This window comes from Bubalus kerabau, chromosome 10, assembly GCF_029407905.1.
Source record: "Bubalus kerabau isolate K-KA32 ecotype Philippines breed swamp buffalo chromosome 10, PCC_UOA_SB_1v2, whole genome shotgun sequence".
Taxonomy (NCBI): Eukaryota; Metazoa; Chordata; class Mammalia; order Artiodactyla; family Bovidae; genus Bubalus; species Bubalus kerabau.
In genome coordinates this window covers 107718631-107745826 of record NC_073633.1, presented here as the reverse complement: position 1 = coordinate 107745826, position 27196 = coordinate 107718631, and the positions used below count along the sequence as shown (strand labels likewise).

The 27196-nt window shown below is 40.1% G+C and overlaps 1 protein-coding gene across 6 annotated transcripts in view; it reads left to right on the top strand.

The window, feature by feature from the left end:
* The window catches only part of RPS6KA5 (ribosomal protein S6 kinase A5), a 195537-nt gene that overhangs the window by 46513 nt on the left and 121828 nt on the right, over nt 1-27196 (top strand). For 5 of the 6 annotated variants that reach the window (XM_055538921.1, XM_055538920.1, XM_055538924.1 and 2 more), the window contains exon 2: nt 16429-16500. In XM_055538921.1, coding sequence (XP_055394896.1) covers nt 16429-16500 — 72 coding nt within the window. Of the gene's footprint in view, nt 1-524; nt 591-16428; nt 16501-27196 lie in introns of those variants that run through there. The other variant, XM_055538925.1, reaches the window with a different exon arrangement.

Sequence of the window (27196 nt, the reverse complement as noted above, 5' to 3'; positions counted from 1 at the left end):
TTGTTCGTTTTCTAGCCCTTTCTCTGGCCCTTTTTCTCCTTGTGTCTTAACTCTTGGTCATCATCAAGACTTGCACTCTTTTTGTGATCTCCTGAAGAGTTTTCTTCTTAAAACTTTAGCCCTTGTCCCCTTCTAAAAACCTTGGGCATTGTAGGGGAGGAAAGAAAAATACTTTTTTCTTCACTCTTTTGAATTCTCAACTTGGATTCCTGTCACAGAAGACAATTAACAACAGAAAAGTATATAAATTGATTTCATGTAAGTTTTATGTTACTTCGCGGCCTTCACGAGGAAATAAAGACTTAGAGAAATGGTTAAACCTGAGCTTTTTAATAATAGGTTTGATGAAAAATGGAGCCTCATGGGAAAAGGGTGTGGGTCGTGAACTGGGGGAAACTTGGCAGATCCTGTTTGTTCCGATTCCTCTCTCTGTCCCTGACTTGAAAGGGAAGGATGCTCCTTTCCTCTGGGTGTGGGGGGAGGGCGCCCTTGCACAGGAGGGTCTGTGGCTGACTTCAGGGGAAGGTCAGAGAGTCCTTGCATACGCTGTTTCTCAGATTCCTTCGGCTTAAAATACTCACTCTACCAAGGTACTGTACTTTGGGGTAGCATGTCATGAACCCCATCCACGTGCTGTCTGTGCAGAGCTGCGGTTCCTTGTCTAGAGCTCCCCACATGATAGCCCTTGGGATGGCATGCCGTAACTTCAAAATCAGTGTTGAAACCCCAAGCCTCCCCTTCCAGCTTTCCCTTTTAACTTCCCCTTTCAGCAAGATGCTGTCAGTAGCTACCATCCACCACAGTTTCTTGTACTTTAGATACGGGGTCACTGGGGGAAGATGGAGCAGAAGTTCAGTTAGTGTATCTCTGAAAGTGGGGAGCCCTGTCCTGGTTGCTTTTGTAGTCTCAGCTCCCAAGTCAGGTGTTCAGCAGATGCTTCTTGAAGTGAGTATTTCAGTGATTCTTTATACACACACACACACACACACACAATTTTATTTATTTGTTTTTGACTGTGCTGGGTCTTCCTTGCTGTGGGCTTTTCTCTAGTTACAGTGCGTGAGCGTCTCATTGCCGTGGTTTGTCTGGTTGTGGACCTCGAGCACAAGGGCTTCAGGAGGTGTGGCTCCCAGGCTTAGTTGCTCTGAGACAGGGGGACCCTCCCAGACCAGGAGTTGAACCCACGTCTCCTGCACTGGCAGGTGGATTCTTTGCCACTGAGCCACCAGGGAAGCCCTGTCTCAGGGAGTCTTGGCTCCATTGTTTCCCCTCCTTTCAGTTTCTGTCCGTGCGTGGACTAGGTCCTCGTCAGCACTCATCTAGTCTGTTGCAGTGACCTCCCAGCTTTTCGCACTCGTCCCCCTTGCTGTGTCCACACGGCAGCATGCTACTGCTGGGGTAATTCTCCTGAAGCCGTAGCTGCTGTTACTTGTGGATTCAGTAGTTTTGATTCAATTAAAACTAGTCTGGTATTCTAGGTTTGGAATCAGTTCATTTCTTGTATCTATTTTATGTCATGCTTTTACTGTTTTTCCCACATGTTAGCTATAAGAGCTAATATTCTCTGGTAGGAAAATACTTATTCCTACTTATGCTTTTGTTCCAACCCTTCTGGTCTGAAATCTCCCAGCCATTCTCTCGTCTTGGCTAGTTTAAATCCTGTACTTGTTGGCTACAGACCTAACACTTGGTTCAGGTGTTAGGAAGCACTTGGTAAATGTTTCTTAAACGAGTGAATGAGGACCAGTAGTTCTCAATAAGGCTGTCTGGTAGCTTCACATGATGCTGATATTCCCTTTAATATCTACAGACTCTGTAGTCTTTTCTATTAAATTCCATTTTCACAGCTTATTGCAAATTTAATAAGTAATTCACTGAATAAAATCTAGTATATGAGTGCCTTAGTTGTATACCAAGAAACCTACTTGAAATGGCTTCAGAAGCATTGTTCTCTTTATTTCTACTGTAATTGTAAAAGTGCTTTTAAATTAAGCCTTTCACTTTAGCATAAGTGAATCATTGGATCTAATAAAATGATTTCAGCACACGCTCTGTGCAATTACATGTGTGCAGCTTAGCAGAAACTATGGCAACAGAATAAAAAAATGTGTTGTTACTGATTCTTTTCCTCCGTGAGAGTGGGATGTTCCAAGTTAAATATCTCACAACCTAAAAAAAAAAAAAAAATTATAGATTATGTGCTTTACAAATTACATTTGATAATAGAATTGCCTAGAAAGTTAAGAAGCATTTATCAACCGTTTGTGGCTAAAATCCTAGGAAAAAATGCCAAAGATTAATGATACTTATCTTTGAGTGGTGGGACTGTGGGAGATTTTCAGGGTCTCTTTAGGCCTATTTATACTGTTTGTTTTCTCAAACTTTGAACGTGGATTATTTTATAGTAAAAAACAAAAATGCTTTTTGAATTTGGGAGAAAAGACAATGATCTTTTTAGTCTTAATTTATTATTTTAAAAGTCATGTCAGTCATATTTTCCCACAGTGCACGTATCTGCATTAATATTATAGGAGAAGCTGGAGGAGTCCACATACAGTGTAAAGAAGTATTTTATAGTCATTGTATAATATAAGATTTTTCCTTTAAGAAGTGTTCATCAGGCTTTTCTAAAGAGAGTTTTTGTATTAATTGAAATTTATTAGAGTTGCAGCAAACATATTTTTGAAAAATCCATTTACTTCTTATAAAGGGTTAATAGGATTAAAAGTGATTTCCTAACGAATAAGAATAAGTTATAGGAGAATAACACTAATCAAGAAGGGAAGGATTTTCTCTTTATAAATTTACTTAGTTTATCTTCACTGAGTCATGCAGGACCTTTCATTGTGGTGCAGATTCCTTAGTTGTGGCACAAGGCAGGTGGGCTCTTAGTCCCCCACTGGGACTGAGACTGTGTCCCCTGCATTTATAAGGCAGATTCTTAACCCCTGGGCCACCAAGGAAGTCCCAGGAAGGGATTTTCAGTGGGAGAGTTCCGAATATTTTAATAAGAAAAAAAAATTAGTTAAAATTGCTTTGTGAAACATTAAAATTATTCACACCTGTCCTTTCTAAATGATTAATATTGTATTAATGTAAAAAATCTTCAAATTCTTTTGATGAGCTACCTAAACTGATTAATAATAGAGATAGGCCTAAAGTAGACCTTGAAAAGTTCAGAAATGTTTATTGTTTTAGTTGATGTTTGCTAATATTTAATAACTCATATGATGTGGGCCTCAAAATGGACTGCAAGGAGATCAAACCAGTCCATCCTAAAGGAAACCAGTCCTGAGTATTCATTGGAAGGACTGATGCTGAAGCTGAAACTCCAATACTTTGGCCACCTGATGCGAAGAACTGACTCATTGGAAAAGACCCTGATGCTGGGAAAGATTGAAGGCAGGAGGAGAAGGGGACGACAGAGGATGAGATGTTTGGATGGCATCACTGACTCGATGGACATGAGTTTGAGCAGGCTCCAGGAGTTGGTGATGGAGATGGAGGCCTAGCGTGCTGGGGTTCATGGGGTCGCAAAGAGTCAGACACAACTGAGAGACTGAACTGAGCTGAATAAGCAATGATATGATCATACTATGTGCCAACTAAGTAGCTCTAGACTACATTTTTAAAGTTTGTTGATATTGTTTGTTATTTTATGTATTTGTGAAGAGTTTCCATAGGCATTGTTTCTGTGGGAAGTTAATTCTTTTATATAGGATTTAGGAGCTGAGGATGCGATTTTGGTGCAATTAAGCTATTATAGCTGGAAATCCAGAAATGCCCAAAGTCTGCTCCGTCATATTACTCTTGCCCCTCAAGAGTCAGGAGGGAACTGTCTGCAAGGAACGTAGCTGGTGGGGCCCAGTACCACATTGTCTGTAAAAGCTGAGCGAGCTTCCGACGGGCCAGTGCAGAGCTCTTCTTAAAAGCGGCGTCGGCGCATGTAGTTTACCAGAGTGAGAACTCCTGCCTCCCTCCCACACCTGTCTAGTCATAATCTTGAGACCAGCACGCTGAGCTGTGAGCCTGCAGGTTTAGAAAGAGCACACAATGAGTGAACACCAGGTCCCAAGGGAACCTCCACATCCACTTAGTAACCATTATATACAGTGGAAGGAGGCATGCAAGAGAATGGCCTTCTCAAGAGATCAGGCCAGGCCAGAAGTTTGAGGCAAAAAAGAAAAAGAACAGGCCTTGGGTGGAGACTGTTCTTAACACAGAGACTCCGCTTGCTACTGACTGTCCCCCTCAGAGTTTTGGACTCCTGAATAATGAGTAGCTTCTTTTTATCTTCGGGAAGAGCTAGACAGAGAGTCGGGCAGAAGCTTGCCTGGCACAGGTAAAGGAGCTCCTGCAGCCACCATCTCCTTTCGTACATGAGGAAAGGCAACGGACGTTCTGTCTCTCTCAGGCACGGGTCTGTTTCTGGTGCTCTGGTCCCAGACATCCAGGCGGCTGCAGGTCACCTGACATGTCACTTTGGACTTTGCCGAGGCAGGTAGATGACTCAGAAATACAGGTTCCTTTAAGGGGCTGCTATTTATTGTGCCTCTAGGATGAAGTAAAATGTGTAAATATTTAAATCTTGTTCTAATGAATGTTAGTAGCATTGCTGGGAAGGTTGAGCTCTTGCTCTTAGGTTAACAATTAAGAGAAATGTAGTTTAGACTTTCATGCTCAAAGACTTCTGATTACAGTGAAAAATAATACCAGAGAAATGAGAAACATTTATACTCTTAGACTCACATGCTTGAATATCTGTTTCTCATTGCTTGGGTTCTGTATAGTATCATATTTTTGTTTGCTTTTATCTGTTTTGTCATTAACACAGTGAAAAAAATCTTTTTAATTAACAGTATTCCCCAAAGCCTAAACGTGATAGAGCCTCCTGTAGATTTGCTTCCATACGTGTGCTCACTTACCGTGTCTAACAGATACGATGTAAAAGAAAGAATCATATGGGTATTAAGTTCATGATCCCTGAGATGGGCCTATATTGTATCACCTTTAAGATTTTATTTGCTCTTTGAAGTTAATTTCCAAGGGTAGTAGTTGAAGTGAAAAGCAGAAACTGCTATTTTATTTGAATGTTGACTTAGGAAGACCATTACTTCTTGTAATGTCAAAGACCACCTTCTAGAGAATTACTTTGCAGAAAGTAACTGTGAACACTGGACTTAATAGAAGAAGCAGTGTTTAAGGCACTTGAGAGTGGACAGGAGCAGGCTGTCAGGCACACAGTGGGAGGGGTGGGGAAGGCAGCAGCGCCTTTTCACCTGTAGTTTCAGGCTGAGCATAGGTCATATTCTTTGGACTCTGATGAAGAAACAGTGGTCTCTCTGGTCAGAGAAACTGGGAGGCTAAAGTCAGAGAAACCTTGGCCACTGAAGATAGTGGAGGAATCCCTAAAAGAGAGGAGCCTCAGCAGAGGGAGAGTCCTCAAATTTTGTGTACAAAACTTTGCGCATTTACTTCTGAAGCAAGCATGGATACAACAGCCTCAGAACAGCTTGCCTTAAATAATAGATCTGAAGTGGCCTGGAGCTGCCTTCTAAGAAACCGATTTGTAATTCAAGTCAGGCCAGGCAAAACCAAGATATTTGCCGGCTAAAGCAAAAGAAACTCTTGCTGGGGAAAAATAACAAGCTTAGAATTTTCACAAGTTAGCATTTAAGGGTTAATGTTGAGAGTACAATCAAAAATTATCCTACATAGGAGGGATCAAGGAAATGGAACATATCCCAAGAGGAAATAAAAACAACTGAATCCCAGCCTGAGATGCACGAGATATTGGCAGTAGCAGACAAGAATTTTAAAGCAGCTCTTAAAATATCCTCAATGAAATAAAGCAACATGTTCTCTGTGAGTGAAAAAATAAAAAATCTTATCTGATAAATAGAAACAATGAAAAAGAACCACATGGAATTTCTAGAAATGAAATGTTTGAAATGTAAAAATCTATTGGATGGATTTAACAGTTGAATAGAGATATCGGAAGGAAGTGAAAGTGGACTTGAAGATAGAACAATGGGAACTAATGTGAAGAACAGAGAAAACATTAGAAAAAAATGAATAGAGTCTCAGGGACCTCTTAGTATCAAACAATCAAACGTACGTGCAGTTGGAATCTTAAGAAAGTGAGGAGAGAGGAATGGGATAAAAAAAATTTCGAAAAAATTAAGGCAGAAACTTCTCAAATTGGATGAAAAACAGGAACTCAGAGATCTAAGATACTTGGTAGATGCCAGGCCAGATGAGCCCAAAGAAGGCCATAGCATGTCTGCAAGCAGCCTAAATGTCCATCAGCAGAAGAGTGGAGAAAGAAGATTTCGTGCATATTTATGATGGAGTATTACACAGTCATAAAAAAGAATGAAATAATGCCATTTGCAGCAACATGATGGATCTAGAGATTTTTTCAGGCAGAGAAGTACAAATAGTATATGATACCACTTGTATGTGAAATCTAAGAAAATGGTACAAATAAAGTTACTTATAAAAGAGAAACAGTTACAGGTGTAGAAAAAACTTTTATGGTTACTAGGGGCAAGAGGGGGAGGGATAAATTGGGAGATTGGGATTGACATACACAGACTACCATATATAAAATAGATAACTAATAAGGACCTGGTGTATAGCACAGGGAACTCTATTCAGTACTCTGTAATGACCATTATGGGAAAAGAATCTTAGAAAAGAGTTGAGTTCAGTTCAGTTGCTCAGTCATGTCCGACTCTTTGTGACCCCATGGACTGCAGCATGCCAGGCTTCCCTGTCCATCACCAACTCCCGGACCTTGGTCAATCTCATGTCCATCGCATCGGTGATGCCATCCAACCATCTCATCCTCTGTCATCCCCTTCTTTTCCCACCTTCAGTCTCTCCCAGCATCAGGGTCTTTTCCAGTGAGTCAGTTCTTCGCATCAGGTGGACAAAGTATTGGAGCTTCAGTGTCAGTCCTTCTAATGAATATTCAGGACTAATTTCCTGTAGGATGGACTGGTTTGATCTTCTTGCAGTCCAAGGGACTCTCTTGAGTCTTTTCCAACACCACAGTTCAAAAGCATCAATTCTTCGGCTCTCAGCTTTCTTTACAGTCTGGCTCTCACATCCATACATGACTACTGGAAAAACCATAGCTTTGACTAGATGGACCTTTGTTGGCAAAGTAATGTTCCTGCTTTTGAATATGCTGTCTAGGTTTGTCCTAGCTTTTCTTCCAAGGAGCAAGCATCTTTTAATTTCATGGCTGCAGTCACCATCTGCAGTGATTTTGGAGCACAAAAAAATAAAGTCTCTCACTGTTTCCATTGTTTCCCCATCTGTTTGCCAAGAAGTGATGGGACCGGATGCCATGATCTTAGTTTTTATGTTGTGATTTAAGCCAACTTTTTCACTCTCTTCTTTCACTTTCATCAGGAGGCTCTTTAGTTCTTCTTTGCTTTCTGTCATAAGGTGGCGTCATCTGTATATCTGAGGTTATTGATATTTCTCCCAGCAGTCTTGATTCCAGCTTGTGCTTCTTCCAGCCCAGCTGGAAGTTTCTCATGATGTACTCTGCATATAAGTTACATAAGCAGGGTGACAATATACAGTCTTGATGTACTCCTTTCCCAATTTGGAACCAGTCCGTTGTTCCATGTCCACTTCTAACTGTTGTTTCTTGACCTGCATACAGATTTCTCAGGAGGTAGAAAAGAGTAGATATATGTATTTGTGTATTTGATTCACTTTTGGGTACAGCAGAAAGTAGCACAGCATTGCAAATTAACTATGTTCCAATAAAAATTAAAATAACATAAAAAAGGACACATCATGGCAAAACTGTTGAAAGCCAAAGATAAAAAGCAGTGTTGAAAGCAGTAAGAGAAAAGTCACATGTTTCAGACAGAGAAGCAATAATCCATGTAATGACTAACTTTTACTTTATAAACCAGAAGAGCAGAAGGACATGTTTAAAGTGCTGGAAGCAAAGGGAAAAAAGCCTGCAATGCAGTATTCTCTAACAAAGGAAAATACCCATCAAGAATGAAGATGAGTCTGGTGGTGATGATGGCACAGCCGTATGAACGCACTAAAAGCCACTGAATTGTATTCTTTAAAAGGGTGAATTTATGGTATGTTAATTATGTCTCAATAAAAATTTAAATCAAGGTAAAAGAATGTCTCTTTCAGATAAAGTAAAACTCAGAAAATTCATCACTGGCCCTACAAGAAATGTCAAAGGATGTTCTTCAAGGCTGAAGAAACATGGTACCAGATAGAATTTTGAATCCTTGAAAAAGAAACGTCATCAGAAACTATAAGTATCTGGAGAAGTACAGAAGTTATTCTTTATTTTTTATTATTCTTTATTTCTTTATAAATTATATAAGCAAAACTCATAACATTGTGAAGTTTATAACATACATGGAAGATATTATAAATCCTATATAATATGTAATGGCTATACCAGGAAGGATGTTGAAAAGTTTTTGTATTTCATGTGAAATGGCACTGTTTTCAATTGTCAGAGAAATGTGAAGAGTTAGAGATATGTACTCCTTAGAGCAATAACTACACAAATAATGCAGAGAAGTAAAGCTAAAATGTGAGTGTGAACATTGAAATTCTAAAAAACATTCAATAATTTTTTCAAAAGTCAGGAAAATAGAAAAATTGAACCATACAACAGAAGTGACAAGTTAAAAATTAATAATAAAGTGATAGACCCAAACCCAACCCTATCAGTAAGTGTATTAGATTGTGAGTAGATTAAACTGTTAACCCAGTAGTTTAGATGAAAATAAGTGTTATAGATTAAACACTCTAGTTAAAATCCTAGCAGGCTTTTTGGGGTAGAAATTGAAAACCTAATTCTAAAATTTATAAGAAAACACAGGACAGTCTTGAACATTGTCTAGACTGGAGGGTTTGTATTGCCTGGTTCAAGTCTTATGGTGACCGAGGCAGCGAGCTACTAGCGCAAGCCTGCACGTGGAGCATCGGGCAGAACAGAGCGCTGAGATAAATCCACACTTAAAGGGCAAACTGAGTTTTGACAAGTGAACCAACATAAATCAACAGTAAAAAAAAAAAAGTTTGTTTTTTTTTAAATGGTACCAGAACAACTAGATATCTGTATGAGAAAAAACGAATCTTGAACTTTACCTCACATTAGACAAAAAAGTTAACTCAAATTGGATCATAGACTTAAATGTAAGAGCTAAAACTATTAAATTTCCAGAAGAACATTTTAAAGAACATCTTTGTGACATTGAGTAGGCAGAGATGTTTTAGAATCCAGAAAGCATAGACTATAAAAGAAAAAATTTACAACTTAATCAAGTTTTAAAATTCGCTCTTAAAAAGACACAGTTAAATAAAAAGCCAAACTATAGAATGGAGAATACCTTTGGAAAATGTGTGTCTGGCAAAACACTTTTACTTAAAATATGTAAAGAGCTCTTAACAACTCAACAGTTGGACAAATAGTGCTACAAAAAATGGGCAAAAGATTTGGACAATTCACAAACACAAAAAATACAAATGACCAGTATATCCATGAAAAGATATTCAACATGTCATGAAGAAAATGCAAATTAAAAGCATGTTAAGAATGTGGAAAATTTGAAAAATATCAGTGTTAACAGCAACAAAAAAACCCTCTCGAAACTAATAAGCAGTTGCAGTTTTATTACAGTTTTAGGACGCAGGATTAATATACAACAGTCATCTGCTTCCTACCAGCAATAAACATGTCGGATTTGAAATTTAAAACAATGCCATTTAAATTTGCACACACACACCCCAAAATGAAACACTTAGGTATAAATCTAACAAAACATGTATGAGATCTATGTGAGGAAAACTACAAAACTGTTGAAGGATACCAAAGAAGAACTAAATAAATGGAGAGATAGTCTATGTTCATGGATAGTAAGACTCAATATTGTTGAGATATCAGTTCTTCCCAACTTGGTCTGTAGATTCAGTGCTGCTGCTAAGCTGCTAAGTCACTTCAGCCGTGTCCGACTCTGTGCAACCCCATAGACAGCAGCACACCAGGCTCCGCCGTCCCTGGGATTCTCCAGGCAAGAACTTCCTTCTCCAGTTCATGAAAGTGAAAAGTGAAAGTGAAGTCGCTCAGTTGTGTCTGACTCTTCACGACCCCATGGACTGCAGCCCACCAGGCTCCTCCCTCCATGGGATTTTCCAGGCAAGAGTACTGGAGTGGGGTGCTATCGCCTTCTCCATTCAGATTCAGTGCAGTTGCTATCAAAATCCAAGTATACATTATTTTGTGTAGATCAGCAAACTGATTCTAAAGTTTCCGTGGTTAGGCAAAAGACCCAGAATAGCCAACACAATATTAAAAGAGAAGGACAGTCAAGAGACTGACAGGCACACTACTTTTAAGACTTACTGTCAAGCTTACAGTAAGCAAGACAGTGTGTTATTGAGGATGGAATAAGCAGATACAGCAATGGAACAGGCTGGAGAGCCCAGAAATAGACCTATATAGATACAGTCAAGTGATCTTTGACAGTGGAGTAAAGACAGTACGGTGGGGCAGTGATAGTCCTGGCAACAGATGATGCTGGAACAGCTGGACATCCAATGTGAAAATTGAATCTGGTGAGATACCTTACATCCTTCACAAAAATTAACTTAAAGTGTATTATAGACCTAAATGTAAAACAAAACTTTTTAGTCCTAGAAAATAACAGACAGCCTAGATGGCCTTGGGTGTGGTAATGGCTTTTAAGGTGCGACTCCAAAGGCATGATCTGTGAGAGCAAGAATTGACAAGCTGGACTTTATTAAAATTTTTAAAATTCAAAAATTTTGCTCTGCAAAAGACAGTGTCAAGAGATTGAGAAGACAAGTCACATACGGGAGGAAAATATATAGAAAAGATATTATCTGATAAGTGACTTATCTGAAATATACAGAAACCTCTCACAACTCAACAGTAAGAAAATAAACAACCTGATTTTTAACAATGGGCCAGTAACGTTGACAGACATCTCACTGATGAAAATACACCCATGGCAAATAAGCATATGAAAAGTTACATGTCATCATGTGTCATCAAGGAAATGCCAATTAAAACAACAGTGAGACAGCCATTGCACAATCACAGTGACCAAATCTCAGAACACCAGGAAAACCAAATGTTAGTGAAGATGTAAAGCAACAAGAACTCTCATTTGCTGTTGGTGTACATGCAGAGCTGATACAGCAGCTTTGGAAAACGGTTTGGTAATTACTTTTAATACGAAATGTACTTCTTCCCTGTGGGCGTGCCGTCTCCTGCCGAGCGTGGTGTTTCTTGGGTGACTGTGGCATTGCTGATGGAGCTGCTTGTTCTTTTCTAGTTTCACGTTGGCTCATTTTAACACACGGAGGCACCTGCATTTGTTATAAGGCATATGCCGCCTATATTAGCTTCATGGTCTGAAGTGTTTAGCTATAAACAGATTCTTTAGTAAAACAAGTCTTTTGCCACTAAAGTGTTCTGAAGCGTATACCTTGGTGTTCAAAAGAAACACTCATTAAAGCAGCTTTTCATCTTCTGCGATCTACTCTTTAAACCTTTCATCCTCTGTACTTACTGACTGCATGTGCCAGGCCTCTGGAAATGAAGTGTGTTAAACTGAACCACCTTGATGGGAGTCCCTGTCCATACATCAAAGTGAAAGTGTTAGTCACTCAGTCGTGTCTGACTCTTTGTGACCCTGTGGGGTGTAGTCTGCCAGGCTCCTCTGCCCACGGGATTCTCCAGGCAAGAATATTGGGGTGGGTTGCCATTCTCTTCTCCAGGGGATCTTCCCGACCCAGAGATTGAATCCAGGTCTCCTGCACTGCAGGCAGATTCTTTACCATCTCTACCACCAGGGTTGTCTGTACATAGGACTTGTTTTTCAAAGAACAGTGTTTAGAGTAGCAGAATGATAAGCGTGTCCAGGCATGTTGTAAAGCCCTTGAAAAAGTAACTCAGGGCAAGTATTGTGAAAGGAAATGTGATGCTCAAGTCACATTCTGCTTTAAAAGTTGTAACAAATTCAGATGAATTAAAAAAAAAGAAAACTTGAAGGTAGGCTTACAGCATGACCCAGCAGTTGTGCTCCTTGATATGTTTACCCACAGGAGTTGAAGTCTGGTGTCTACACAGAAACCTGCACAGAGGATGTTTAGGGCAGTAACTGCTCTGAAGGACACTACACACTACATGGTGGATGCCTTTGTCCAAAGCCACAGAATGAACGTACACCAAGCATGCGCCCTAGTGTGAGCTGTGAACGCTGGGTAAAAACCCTGTTGCAGTTGCATCTGCTTGGGCCCCCGTGGAGGTTAAGACGGGACAGAGTAAAGCGTTTTGATGAGCTTCATCTCTGGTCATTACAGTGAATCCTTGACCTGGGTGAGCTCCCCTGGGCCACGGGGACTCGTCTCTAAAGCAGGTACTACCTCTAAGCTTGTTCACTGGAATCTGAGCATTCGTAATTAAGGAAAGGCCAGGAAAGATAAATTCCCAGAGAAGCTTAAGGTGGATAAAGTGTTATTATAAGCCTAGGGCTAAATGCTTTTCAAGCCCAGCATTGTTGGGTTTTTCTAGGTCCTGGGGCTTGAGGTGTGAGGGAGGGAAGACCCTCTCCCAGGTTCCACCTTAGCTCACCAGGCGCACAAAGAGTAAATAAACTTATCAGCAACTAAAGCCCAGAGAGGAGATTCTGAAGAGAACACACCTTGAAGCAAGCAGAGCTGACCTCCGCCTCGTGGGGAAGCTTTACCACAGTGATCACTCCTCCCCAGGTACAGAGGCATCTGTGCTGTTCGTTCATCTTGAGCTCTGTCAGTTCCTTTTCCCCCAGGATTGGAGATTGGCGAAGCCTTGAGCCCTCTTTGCAGGCAAAGTGTCAGGAACCAAAGAATAGAGTGAGTAGATTACGCGTGAAAACAGGCCTTCACAGCTTATCTGAACCATCTCTGTGAGAGATCAGGGTTTCCTGGATGGTATGCTTTGTAGAACCAAGTGTAATTAATCTATGACCTCTTCTGGTTTCCTATGAGAAAAATTCTGTGGTTAGTGAAAAAAGGCTGAAGTGACTGTGTATCAGAAGATAGTTCCTTATCGCCCTTAGTCCAGCTGCAAATATAGATATGGGAGAAATAGTATATGTTTTGCAGGAACGGGGACCCCTTCCAGGGCCCGAAACTAGGCTCTTGTCTAACACTTGAAAATGAATTGTCTGAGGAGACACATGTGCTGACCGTGCAAGAAATTTTATTGGGAAAGGGGCACCCAGGCGGAGAGCAGCAGGGTGAGGGGGCCCAGGAGGACCGCTCTGCCACATGGCTTGCAGGTTTTATGGTGATGGGGTTAGTTTCCGCGCGGTCTTTAGCCAATCATTCTGACTCCGAGTCCTTCCTGGTGGTACACGCCTTGTTCAGCCAAGATGGAGGCCAGGGAGAAGGATTCTGGGAGGTGGTCGGACATGTGGTGTCGCCTTTTGACCTTTCCCGAACGCTTCCAGTTGGTGGTGGCTTATTAGTTCCATGTTCCTTACCAGGACCTCCTGTAGTAAAACAACTCATGCAAATGGTTACTTTGGTGCCTGGCCAGGTTGGGGGTTTCAGTCGGTGTGCTTCCCCTAACATATGGACAGTGCTTTCAGAAAGCTGGGCCATTACACTTCTCCTTATAAATAAAAGATGATGTCTAATAGAATCAGGAGTAGTAACTTTTAACATGTGACTCTTTAATAATGTCTTCAACTTCAAAATTTTTTTAGTAAAATAACAGAACTTAACAAGAAGGCAATGGCACTCCACTCCAGTACTCTTGCCTGGAAAATCCCATGGACGGAGGAGCCTGGTGGGCTGCAGTCCATGGGGTTGCGAAGAGTCAGACACGACTGAGCGACTTCGCTTTCACTTTTCACTTTCATGCATTGGAGAAGGAAATGGCAACCCACTCCAGTGTTCTTGCCTGGAGAATCCCAGGGACTGGGGATCCTGGTGGGCTGCCGTCTATGGGGTCGCACAGAGTCGGTCACGATTGAAGTGACTTAGCAGCAGCAGCAACATTCAGTTACAGCAATAAATAACAGAACTTTTATTGTTCATTTAGAGCCAACTCATTATTTCAGAAGTGATGGTTTCCTGTGAGCTTGCTTTTTCTATAGTCTGTGTGACATACTACAGGAGGGTATGCTATTTTTTTGTATTGATTTTAAGATACTACCTGTATTTTGGGTATTCATTTTAGATTTATACTGAAGCCAGTGCGAACTTGAGGCATGGACCATGTACACTGATTTGTTCTCACTATGAAAGTATGCGTTAATAGTCAAACTCTTAGGAACCGAAAATGGGATGGCGGTTTCTGGAAGTTTGGAAGAGAGGGAGAAGAGTCATTGTTCAATGAAATTTGTTTTGCACAGTGAAAAAATTCTAGAGCTCTGTTGTCAACCGTGTACCTAGAGGTAACACAGTAGTACTGTGTTGTATGCTTAAAAATGGTTAAGATGGTAAACTTTGTTCTGTGGTTAATTGTGACCACAATTTAAAATATTTTTTTTAAGTTAATGCATTTTGTTAACCTTTGGAAAGATGCTGAAATTGCTTTTCCCTCTGAAACTTTTAATTCTAGTAAAAGTTCTTAGTCTAATTAAAAAAAAAATTATAGTCACAAAAGTGAAAGTTGTTCAGTCATGTCCAACTCTTTGTGACCCCATGGACTATAGTCCATGGATTCTCCAGGCCAGAATACTGGAGTGGGTAGCCTTTCCCTTCTCCAGGGGATCTTCCCAACCCAGGGATTGAACCCAGGTCTTCTGCATTGCAGGCGAATTCTTTATCAGCTGAGCCACCAGGGAAGTCCAGTAGTCCAAAGCATAAGTTTATTTACAAACACTAATAGTCTTAGTTGAACACAGCGAATACTGTGTGAATTAAGCTCACAGAATCATCACAAGGCCCTGCTTTTATCATTTGCCATTTTATTATGAACATTTTCAAATATAATGCAGAGAATTTGACAGAATTGTATGTTGAGCACCCTTTTACTCACTATCTAGATTCTGCAGTCAGCGTTTTGTTGTACCTTCTTCATCACACGTGTGCGTGCTCAGTCACATCTGGTTCTTTGCGACCCCATGGACTGTATCCCACGAGGCTTCTCGGTCCATGGGATTCCCCAGGCAAGAACAGTGGAGTGGGTTGCCATGCCCTCCACCAGGGGATCTTCCTGACCCAGGAATCAAACCTGCGTCTCCTGCATTGCAGGTGAATTCTCTGTCACTGAGCCACTGGGAAGCCCTTCTTTATCACGTATCTGTCCATACCTGTATTCTCCCATCAATCCATCTTTTTAAAAATACGTTTGAACGTAAATTGCAGGCACCAATATGCTTTGAGGGCAGGCATTTTTTATTATTCCCCATTTTACACTAGAGGGATCTGAAACACAGAAAAGTTAAGTAATTTGTTTAAGATTACAGAGCTTTTAAGCGGTAGAACTAGGATTTGAACTAAGCCTTTCTTAATCATGTCTTTCTAATCTGCTGGTTCACACAGTATGGATAGGTATTACCATAAAAAGTAACTTGTGGTCCAATAAATTTGACAGATGTAAGTATCTCAGTCTTGAAGATCCACATGCATATTTTCATGGTGTAGTATCTGTGAGGTTTGGCATTAAAGAAACTTGTGAAACTTTAAGCTGACTATTTCCAGATTCATTCAGCCTGAGCACTTCTCCCCACCTTCCCCCAACATCACACTTCTTAACTTCTCGTAGAGTGGGACCAGAATTCAGTGGGGTACGCTGGAAGATACTCATTATAAGGTATCCTCATTTTGTTTATTCCAGAATGTGTTTTTGAAGAGTTTTTGTTTTTCAGCATAGTTCTAGAGTTTTGGACTGGCAGAGGTCTTAGGCTTCACTGAGATCAGCGCTTGCACATCAGGGGCAAGGGAGCTGGGGCCCAGCGGGTCAGGCGCTGCTGTAGGCTGCCTGTGCGTTTGGGGCAGAAGTGGGCGTGGAGCACAGCCTGGAGCCTTGGAGGGGCTTTTGCAGACGGTAAATGTTGAATAAATGAATGCATCTTCTGAATCTGTCCAGTTTTCTTTTTGCATATCTACATACTACAATTTGTGTTCATTTTCAGTTTATTCGGTCAGTAGAAAGTCATATAGCACTTTATGGTTAACCTTCGATACAAATGATATATAGTAACAAAATTCTAAAAAAAAGTTGTAATATATGAGATACAGAAAATCACATGAAGCATAGCTGTGCTGTTTAACAAATAGTGATCAAGTGAATGCTTATTTAACGTTCCAAGAAATGAAACACTGCGGTACATCGGAAGCCCCGTGGACTGTCTCCTGTTACTCATCCCCTTAATTGTTTATTTTTTCTCTTTCTTTTTTTAGCTAATTTAACAGGACATGCAGAGAAGGTGGGGATTGAAAATTTTGAGCTCCTGAAGGTCTTAGGAACTGGAGGTAAGTCTTTAAGTTAATTCTTTTTTTTAAGAGAAAAAAAAAAAAAAAGCACTTGATACCCCTATGACAAAGGATTGACATCCCCAACACAGAAATCATTAAAATTTTAAAACAATAAGGAATCCGTTAGGAGAACTGTCAGAGAATGTCAACAGAGCATTCCTAGAAGAAATACACGGTATGGATGACCTTATTTGCAAAAAGAAATAGAGACTCAGATGTAGAGAAAAAAACGTATGGACGCCAAAGGGGGAAAGAGGGCGTGGTGAGATGCATTGGGATGGGCAAGTGTATACCATTGGCACTGTGTGTAAAGCAGGTAACTCCTGAGAGCCTACCGTGTAGCTGAGGGAACCTACGCAGTGCTCCATGGTGAGCTAAAGGGGAAGGGACTCCAAAGAAGAGGGGATGTGTGTATACGTATGCCTGATTCACTTTATAGTAGAAACTAAATTGAAAAAGAGAAGAAATACAAAAGGCAAAATTTAAAAGAATTGGTAAGGATCAAGAAAAAAAAAAAAATCTCTCTTACCCTGCTGTTGGGAGTGTAGATGAATTCAGTTTTTACACAAGACATAATATTTTATAAAACCACTAACATTTATGGAGAGTTTGTTACTTGCCAAGTACTCTGTGAAGTGTGGTTTATACTGATTGATTCATTCAGTCCACACTCAACTTTATTGATAGCCCATGCTCATCACTTTTAAAAATGAAAAACTCAAGACTCTTCAGAAACCTAACAATATGAATTTGCTTAAATGACCATGTACCTGTATGTTCTATTATCTGTACAATAGGATAGAAGTGATCTGTATTTACTAAAGTTTTTAAAGCTCTCCATAATATAGTAAATTTGAAAAAAGACTATAGAAGAGAACGTATAATATACCATTTCCATAATATAAAAATTGTGTGACTGAATATCTACATGTAAATATACAGAAAAATTTCTGATCCGTGCATCAAAATGATGAGAGAGTGGCTGTCCCTGGGTGGGAGATGTTTCTTGGTTTTCTGATTTCTCCTTCTGCCTTCAGGACTTTTACTATCACTGTCCTTGCTCATCTGAAGTCAGGGCCTCTCGGGCATGTGACCTGTGCAGGTGCAGAGGTCCCTACACTAGAAGAGCCTCGTGTTTGATTTCATGCTCTACTTTCACCCTTCTGAAATTCTAAATAATCTGTGAACAAGGCATCCCACATTTTCATTTTGCACTGAACCTGCTAATTACATGGCTAGTCTTGTCAGCATGTAAATTTATCTAATCAGAATCCCAGAAGGAGCAAATAGAGTGGGCAGAGGTAAATATCCAAAGAGACGATAGCTGAGCATTTTCTAGGATTGATTAAGTATGTGAATTTGTAAATTTAGGAAGCAGAAAATCTCAGACAAGTATTACTATAAAGGAATTCTTACATAGATACATGAGAGAAACTGATGAACGCCAGAGACAGAGAAACACCCTAAAGACTGCCGGAGAGGGAAGACTTACTTTTGGAGAAACAGCGACTGGATGAACAAATGACTTTTCAGCAGCAACCACGTGAGCACCGTAGCCGTGTGGACGAGTGTCCAAACAGTCCCCAGAGGAATAACTGTCAATTTAGAACTGGGTTCCCAGCAAAGCTGTTTTACAGAAGTAAGGGCAAAATAGACATTTTCAGACTTAAGAAAGCTGAGTGTGTTTTCCACCAAGGCATCCTCACTAAAAGATACAATTTTAGGGAGAAGGAAAGTGATCTCAGGAGAGATTCCGAGATGCAAAAACTGTTGGTGAATAAAGATCTAAACAGTGTTGACTGCGTAAAACCATGGTCAAAATGTCTTAATTTGTAGGGTTAACAACCAGAAAACTGAAATATTGAACAAAAATGGCACATAATTTGGGAAGTGATAGGAATTTAGTGGTCTGAGGTAGTGTTTCTCCAATTTTTACATGCACATGAATCTTGAAATGTGTAAAACACCAAATTGATTGAAAAAAGAATAGAAAGCCTGAATAGTCCTTTAATCCTTGAAGAAACTGGTCAGTGAGTAAAAATCCTTGTGCTGGGAAAACACTTGGTACAGTTTTTATATTTGTTCACTTCTGTGTGGCTGCTGTGGGTCTTCACTGCTCTCTCCAGTTGCAGCAGGTGGGCTCCTCTCGGATGCAGGCCATTGGCCTCCTGTTGCCGAGCGCAGGCTCTGGTGCTGAGGCTTAGTGGTGGGGTGCACAGGCCAGGTTGCTCTGTGGCACGTGGGAATCTTCCCAGACCAGGAGTGGACCCCTGTCTCCAGCACAGGCTGGCAGATCCTTAGCCACTGGACCATCAGGGAGTCACCTGGTGGTTTCTAAAGTGAGTTCTGCCAAACACTCAAGGCACAGATAATGCTGACCTTTCACAAATTCAGAGAACAGAAACAATGGAATTATTTCTTCCAACTCATTGTATAAGGCTAGCATTACCTTGATTCCAAAAACACACAGAGTATGAAGGCCAGATTTTAAAACAAACTTTGGATGGATTTTCTTTCAACATATTTAGCACTTTGTCTCATTATTTACCTCAGTTTTTTGGAGCAACTTGACCATAGACAGGTCTTTAAGATGATTCTGCAAAGGTGAGAAAGGAGCTCAGTGTCCTGCTTTACTTGCGCTTGCACTTGATGCTTCTTCCTGTTACTGGGCTTCCCTTTTGTCAGCTGACGGTATCCTGCTCTTGGGAGAAGATGGAATCACTGCTAAGTGTCGTTGTAGGTATTTCTGTATTTAAAATCACAGTTTTGATGACTAAATGGCGTAGGTGGAAACTTTTATTATGATTATAATAAAATCTCAATTTTTATTCAAAAATTTTACCACTGATCTTTCAGTTTCATTACCTTTTTAAGATAAATTTTCCCCAGAACTACTTAGGATAATAGAAAAGCCTCCTCAGATGCTTTTAATGTGTCCTGTCAGGCTTTCTTTGGAAGTGGAACTGAGAACTCTTCTGATGATTTAATTTTTATGTACTTTGAACCAGAAAAAATTCTATTCATTCAGTATCTTGAAGACTTCATGGAATATTGGAAAATGAAAGAGTTACTTTTTGATCTCATATTTAAATACATGTGATATTTATGGGGGAAAAAAAAACAAAAAAAAACAAACTTTTATTTAGAGTATTGATTTCTGTTTTCAGCTTTCTTATTTCTTTTGATCTATTGCTAATCTCCTGATCAGTTTCCTAAGCTAGAAACTTGCAAATAATACTTGATCCTTCTCTATTTTGACTTTTTTATTTCTTATTTCTCACAAAAATCCTGTAATTTTTCTTTGAACATGACCCTTGGATTTACCTTTTGCCCTGACTTGTATTACCTTAAACATGGATTGTTGATAAGATTCTTTTTATTTTAAACTGGACTTTCTGCAAGTTCTCTCTCCCATTTTATGCATTTTATACATATCCTGTTATAAATAATATGCAGCCTCATTAAAATTCAACATTATTGTGCTATTCTTCTGTTTCAGAACTTTTAGTGCCTTTTTTTCTAGTTAATTATTCACGTCCAAATTCTTTTCTTGCTTTCAGGCTTAGCTCTGTTTTCCCTTGTCTTTTTCTCCAGTTACCCCGATATTCCACCTACTTACAAGTCTGGTTGGTTTTTACTCCCCTACAGTTCTGTGTCTCTCCCATCCCTGAGGCCCCGCGTTATCTCCTTCCCCACCGTCATACTTTTCCCACCTGCGCAGTAGCTTCCTTCTCTGAACTGTGGCCCTCGAAGTCCTTGGTAGGGAACATGGTCCTGAGCAGTTCTCTGCATTTTGTTCGCAGCTTCTGTTTTTCTTCTGGATTGTGGACTCTTAAGGTCGTTTTTGTATGTGTTTCCAACCCTGTTGCCCTGCTCCCTCCCCACAGTTGGTAACTGTAGAGTTTCGCAATAGTCTAATAATTCCGCAGTTCCTGTGTGTCGTCTGGAGATTGGTGCTTCCAGATTCAGGAAGTATCTTTGTTTCATGATGAAATTTTGGACTGCTTGTGGGAGTAGTGGTTCTAGTTTTTCTTTTTACCTTTCCTGCTGCCTTCCTTTTGACCATTCTGCTCCACCCAAGTATAGAAGAAAGTCTTTAAATGGACCACTGAGCATTGTTAGTCATTCTGGTGTTTAATGAAGTGGAGCATGTATTCTTTTTGAATTTTCTTTATTCATCATGGTTGATCTGTATTTCAGAGATTTTTTTTGTCATTATAGCAAAAAAGGATAAATTTTGTCATGTAACTATAAAGGGTGCATTTGAGTCGATTTCTAATTGTGGTGCATTCATAGTTGTGAGGTACTTGGCTATCAACAATAACTTGGAAGACTCAGGTTTGAATCTTGACCTGACCGTTGCCCACTTACGTTCCTTGGGTAAATCACATGAACTCTGTGAGCCTAGGTCCCTATCGGCCAAAGTTAATGGTACCGATACCACAATGTCGTTACAACATCAGTGAGACAATCGATATGAATCGCCAATTGCTAGATAACTGCCAGTTATGATTATTTATTCAACAGGGGATTCTACTGTAAAGCTGTACCCTAAATTAGAAAAACAATTATTTAGGACTTCTTCGTAAGGACAGATTATTAGTTCTTTCTTGCAGTCACTTTGTTAGCATATCTGGGAGTAATTCCAACTAAAGTTATATTTCTAATACTAAAAATCTAACAACAAATATTTCATAAATGTTATTGGTAGTTGAAATTTTATTAGCATTTCTAAAGAGTTGATTTGTGTATTGGGGGTACATGTACTTACTTGCTTAAGTCGTGTCCGACTCTTTGAGCCCCATGGACTATAGCCCTCCAGGCTCCTCTGCTCATAGAATTTTCCAGCAAGAATACTGAAATAGAGTGCCATTTCCCACTCCAGGGGATCTTCTCAACCCAGGGATTGAACCCATGTTTCTTGTGTCTCCTTAAAAATAACATGCCAAATGAAGATTGTGTTTCTTTGTTTTCTTCTTTAACTTTTCAAACGTTCTAGGTTCTGAACAACCTTCTGTATGTTAGGTTAACAGTCTTATGTTAAAATATGCACGTGTGTTCAGTTGCTCAGTCATGTCCGACTCTTTGCGACCCTATCAACTGTAGCCAACCAGGCTCCTCTGTCCAAGGAATTTTCCGGGCAAGAATACTGGAGTGGTTGCTATTTCGTACTCCATGGGATCTTCCTGACCCAGGGATCGAACCTGAGTCTCTTTCGTCTCCTGGATTGGCAGGCAGAGTCTTTGCCACTGCACTACCTGGGAAGCCCCAAAATATGCATTAAAATATGCATAAAATGAGTAATAAAACATCTAGATTGCCTGATACATAGTAAATGCTATATAAACTATATATGTATCTGAAAGGTAAAGAAGCCTAGATTTTAAAAGAGCTAGTATAGTGCATTATCAGTGTCTCAGATTTTTAGCTTGATACCTAAGTGATTGTTATCTCTTAACAAATAATTTATTGTGAAACCCAAAATATGTCCAGCAATAAATAGGGACACGTAACCACCAAAAGATCTTGAAGTTTCAGGCTGTGCCTTCCTAGTCTTTCTCTGACTACAGCCAGAGTCTTCATTCCTAAATGTAAGTTTGATCATGTCACTTTTATATTCAAAACCTTTCACTTCATTCCCATTGCTCTGGGGGTTCATTCATTCACATGCATTTGTTAAGGAGCAGATACTGTTTTGGGTGCTGGGAAAAGAGTAGTGAGCATTTTTTAAATTGGCACGTAATTGCTTTATAATGTTGTCAGTTTCTGCTGTACATCAGAGTGAATCAGCTATATGTATACATATATCCCGTCCCTCTTGAGCCTCCCTGGTGAGCATTTTTTAAAAAAGATATATTACACACAGACTTGCAAGTTGAATAATGTGATCTTCATTTAATGTTTGTTTCTGGGTTTATAAGATCTTCAAATGAGTGCTGATTGAGTATAGAGATTCAAAATGCCTTGCCTCCAGTAATATGAGCAGCAACCATTTCTGTCTTCCTCAGTCCCTGGTGCCCTTGTAAGAAGGTTGCTTTTTTCTTTTACTCTTTCTTTTCTGGAGGTGAGGGTCGGGGTGGCCATGTAATCGGCAGGTCCTACAGGCTGTCCTGCGGGAGCCATCCAGTGGAGAGAGGGCTTTGCGCCGTTTACGCAGCCGTCAGTGCCGTCCAGAGGAGGGACGGCTTTGCGCCGTTTACGCAGCCGTCAGTGCCGTCCAGAGGAGGGACGGCCTTGCGCCGTTTACGCAGCCGTCAGTGCCGTCCTCGGATGTTCACGCTGAGAGTTCTTTGCTCTTTGGTGTCAGACTCTGGGCTTCCCAGGTGGCTCGGTGGTAAAGGATCTGCTTCCCAGTAAAGACGTGGCGATCCCTGGGTGGGGAAGATCCCCTGGGATCTTCTTCCTGGGAAGAAGGAAATGGCAACCCATTCCAGTGCTCTTGCCTGGGAAATCCCATGGACAGAGGAGCCTGGCGGGCTACAGTCCATGGTGTTGCAAAAGAATTGGACATGACTTAGCAACTAAAACAACAAAACAAAACCCAGACTCCATGAAAGCCATCCCTAACAGGATAGCCTTGTAAAATATATAGGTATTTATATTTTTTTATTGCAGACTTTTCAGAAACACATCTCATTTATTAAATAAGACTACATTTCTTTTTCTTCTGGATAAGTTGCCACTAGATGGTGCTAGGAATTGCACCAGGCAGCTTGAAGACACAGCTACTTTTTGGCCATATGATGCAAGGGAAAAATACCTGATTGAGTCATGTACAGACTGTTTCAAAAATAATGACTTAGTCATCGTTTGTCATTTAATTCCCTTTAGGTGTTTGGAAAGTATTTTATCAAAATAATGTTTTTAAAAGCCTGTATTCGTTAAATTGTCAAAATCGTCATTTAAAAAAGTTTATAGTTTTGCATCTGTGTGTGCCCACTGTTCCTTATGTTTCAATGTAAGCCTGCAGTGCTTAAGGAAATCTTAGAGGTTAAATATTTGTGATGTTTTATTCTAAAATCAAAAGATGATTCCACTTAAGGATGTTGGTTGACATCATCTCCCTAGTGTAAATCTAGTCTGACTCATTACTGATGCTGTCCTAGGTCACGTTAGCTAGAATGGAGTGCATTGACTTCCTGCAGGAATGCTCAGAGAAGAGTAAGCGGGCGGTAGGGGCAGAGGAGGAGCCTCAGCAGCGTGTGGCCGAGGCTCGGGTCTGGGTTCAGCCTGAACCTGGGAAGTTTTGGAGCAAGAGAGAGGAGGCAAGCATTTTAAACCCAAACAGCTCATTTGTTGTGATTTCCTGTATTTTCCTTTTAGTGGATTCTTTGGTAACCACATTCCATGGGTAATCAATTCTAGTCTACGTCTCACAGTGGAACATGGCTTCCTTTGCAGCTTTTTCTCCTTTCCTGATGGATCTTTGGTTTTCAAGTCATTTGGGACAAGGGATAAGAAATGCCATGTGGTTTACACGGGTCATCTGTAGGAGATTTTCAGGAGATGGCCGCGCCACATGCTCACATGCAGTTATTAGCAGGATTAGTGCCCGTGGTGTTGAGTGCTTTCTCTGAAATTAAAAAGTGCTGATCTACCAGATATCATGCACTCAGTCTTTAATTATTCAAGCTAATCCAGTATGCATAAATGGAATCCATAGATAGTCATTCCTGAAACTATTTTTTACTGTCAACTTTCTCACATATTAAATCTTTTTTTTTTAAGAAGCTAACACCATCCATGAGAAAATGCATTGGTTTTGTGGTCTTGATTTCAGCTGAGCAACCGTTTTTGACCATTTAAAATAATTAACTAAATGAGTCACATTTGACCCTGGTTAGTTTAAAAAATTAATTGGATTATATGTAGAATGCTGGTGCTTTTATTGTCTTCCAGGTCGTCGGTGTTGTTTGTCTTCTAGAGAGGATATACAGGTTTATACCTAAAACAAATAGCCTATCTCAGTCTCTTGCATAAAAAATTACTGCCTATGATTTCATGTGCTTTTACCATGTCTCATGTGTGCCTTTAGCATCTGTTTATGTATGCAGGCATGTTTTGGGTTTATAGCTCTTTGTATGTTAGAAGAAGAATCTGTTTTAATCAGTCTATCTTTATTAGTCTTAGACATTTTGTTTTTATTTTAAAAATCCTGGCAAGAGTCACTAACTTTAAAAATGATTGAATTTAATGGCTCAAATTCCCTGTTTCTATTTTAAAATTATGTTGAAATACTAAGTTTTATAGTTGCAATATTAAGTTTTAAGTTTTATATAGTTATGTAGTTTTTTAAGATTTGAAATTTAGTGTGCAAATAAGGTATCTGTTCTATAAAGGAATTTAGAATCTGTGCTTCTGTTTGATAAATATGTAAAATTAAGTGAATTTTATTTTAAATGTATCTTAAAATGTACCAATTTTCAAATACAGATTTAAGGGCATTTTCAAAGGTAGAATAAAAAAATAAGGAACTTAAAAAAAAAGATGAAAATAGAGCAAAAGTCAGATAACAGGAAAGTGAAATAGATGATGTAGAAATCTGGGCTGAGATAGTCATTGTAATTATGTCTTAAATTTAACCCTGAGGTTACTAAGAGATAGATAGAAAGGGAAAATTCTTTGGCCTACATAATTTGTATTTTTTTTCCTAGAGGAAAAGCATATAAGTTCGTGTAGAGCTGTAGCTTTCAAGCTTTTTGTACTATTATGCATAGGACAAAATAGGTATGTTTTTGTACGGCAATTCAGTATGTGTGTTTATGTATGTATGTATGTATGAAACAGAAACAGTATGTACAGACACACACGCTTCTCCCACTAACGTTTGTGCAGCATTTGTTATCTGCCAGGCCTTCCTTTGAATCCTTACGTTAATTTCTTTAATTTCTGAAATCTCCAGACCATATGATGTAAGAACTGTTACTGTCCCTAATGACGAGATCGAGGCACAATTGTGTTACCTCTTGTGCCCGGGGATACACAGTTTGTACTTCCCTGGTGGCTCAGACGGTAAAGAATCTGCCTGCAGTGCAGGAGACCTGGGTTCACTCCCTGGATTGGGAAGATCCCCTGGAGAAGGGCATGACTACGCACTCCAGTATTCTTTCCTGGAAAATTCCATGGACAGAGGAGCCTGGCAGGCTATAGACCAGGGGTAGCAAAGAGTCAGACATGACTTAGTGAATAAACTTTCACTTTCTTTCACACAGTTATTGAACAGCATATCTAGGAATCAAAGCTGGGCAGTCAGGCATCAGAGTCTTATGTTCTTAACCATTGTTCTGTACTGCCCTCTTTTTTTTCTCTCATGTGCTTAGACTTTTTACATTCACGTGTACCTACACATGTATACCTAACACAGTAACCTCAGATATGCAGATGACACCACCCTTATGGCAGAAAGTGAAGTGAAGTGAAGTCGCTCAGTCGTGTCCAACTCTTTGCGACCCCATGGACTGTAGCCCACCAGGCTCCTCAGTCCATGGGATTTTCCAGGCATGAATACTGGAGTGGGTAGCCTTTCCCTTCTCCAGGGAATCTTCTTGACCCAGGGATCGAACCCAGGTCTCCCGCATTGTAGGCAGACACTTTACTGTCTGAGCTACCAGGGAAGCAAACAAAAGTTCTGAACACTTTTGTCATCCTGGAATGACATATTCTATAGCACCGTGGTCCATGTCAGGTGTTGCTTACTATGCACGTGTGAGTGTGTGTAAGAATGAGTGTGTGTGTGTGTGAGTATTCTAAAATGGAGATAAAGATAGAAAAATAGAGAGATGGCAATGGTGGGGAGAGACAGACACACAAACTTGTGAAGCCTGATGTGAACTAGGACTGGATTTCTATATTTAAGAGGAAACAGCATTATTTGTTGGGGTTTCTGGAAAGGTTTCCCTGCAAAGCCAAATAATGTTCCTAATTTGTCAGGTTCTATAAACTCATATTTTAGGGATTTGTCCCATAGACCTGAAATTTTGCCTTTTATCCTAGCAATTTCATACCTTAGTGAAGAAGAACTAAAGAGCCTCCTGATGAAAGTGAAAGAGGAGAGTGAAAAAGTTGGCTTAAAGCTCAACGTTCAGAAAACTAAGATCATGGCATCCGGTCCCATCACTTCATGGCAAATAGTTGGGGAAACAATGGAAACCGTGAGAGACTTTATTTTCTTGGGGCTCCAAAATCACTGCAGATGGTGACTGCAGCCTTAAAATTAAGACGCTTGCTCCTTGAAAGAAAAGCTATGACCAACCTAGACAGCATATTAAAAAGCAGAGACATTACTTTACTGACAAAGGTCTGTCTAGTCAAAGCTTTGGTTTTTCCAGTAGTCATGTATGGATGTGAGAGTTGGACTATAAAGAAAGCTGAGCACCAAAGAATTGATGCTTTTGAACTTTGGTGTTGGAGAAGGCTCTTGAGAGTCCCTGGACTGCAAGGAGATCCAACCAGTCCATCCTAAAGGAAATCAGTCCTGAATATTTATTGGAGGGACTGATGCTGAGGCTGAAGCTCTTAATACTTTGGCCACCTGATGCGAAAAACTGACTCACTGGAAAAGACCCTGATGGCTGGGGAAGATTGAAGGCAGGAGGAGAAGGGGACGACAGAGGGTGAGATGGTTGGATGGCATCACCGACTCGATGGACCTGAGTTTGAGTAAACTCCAGGAGTTGGTGATGGACAGGGAGGC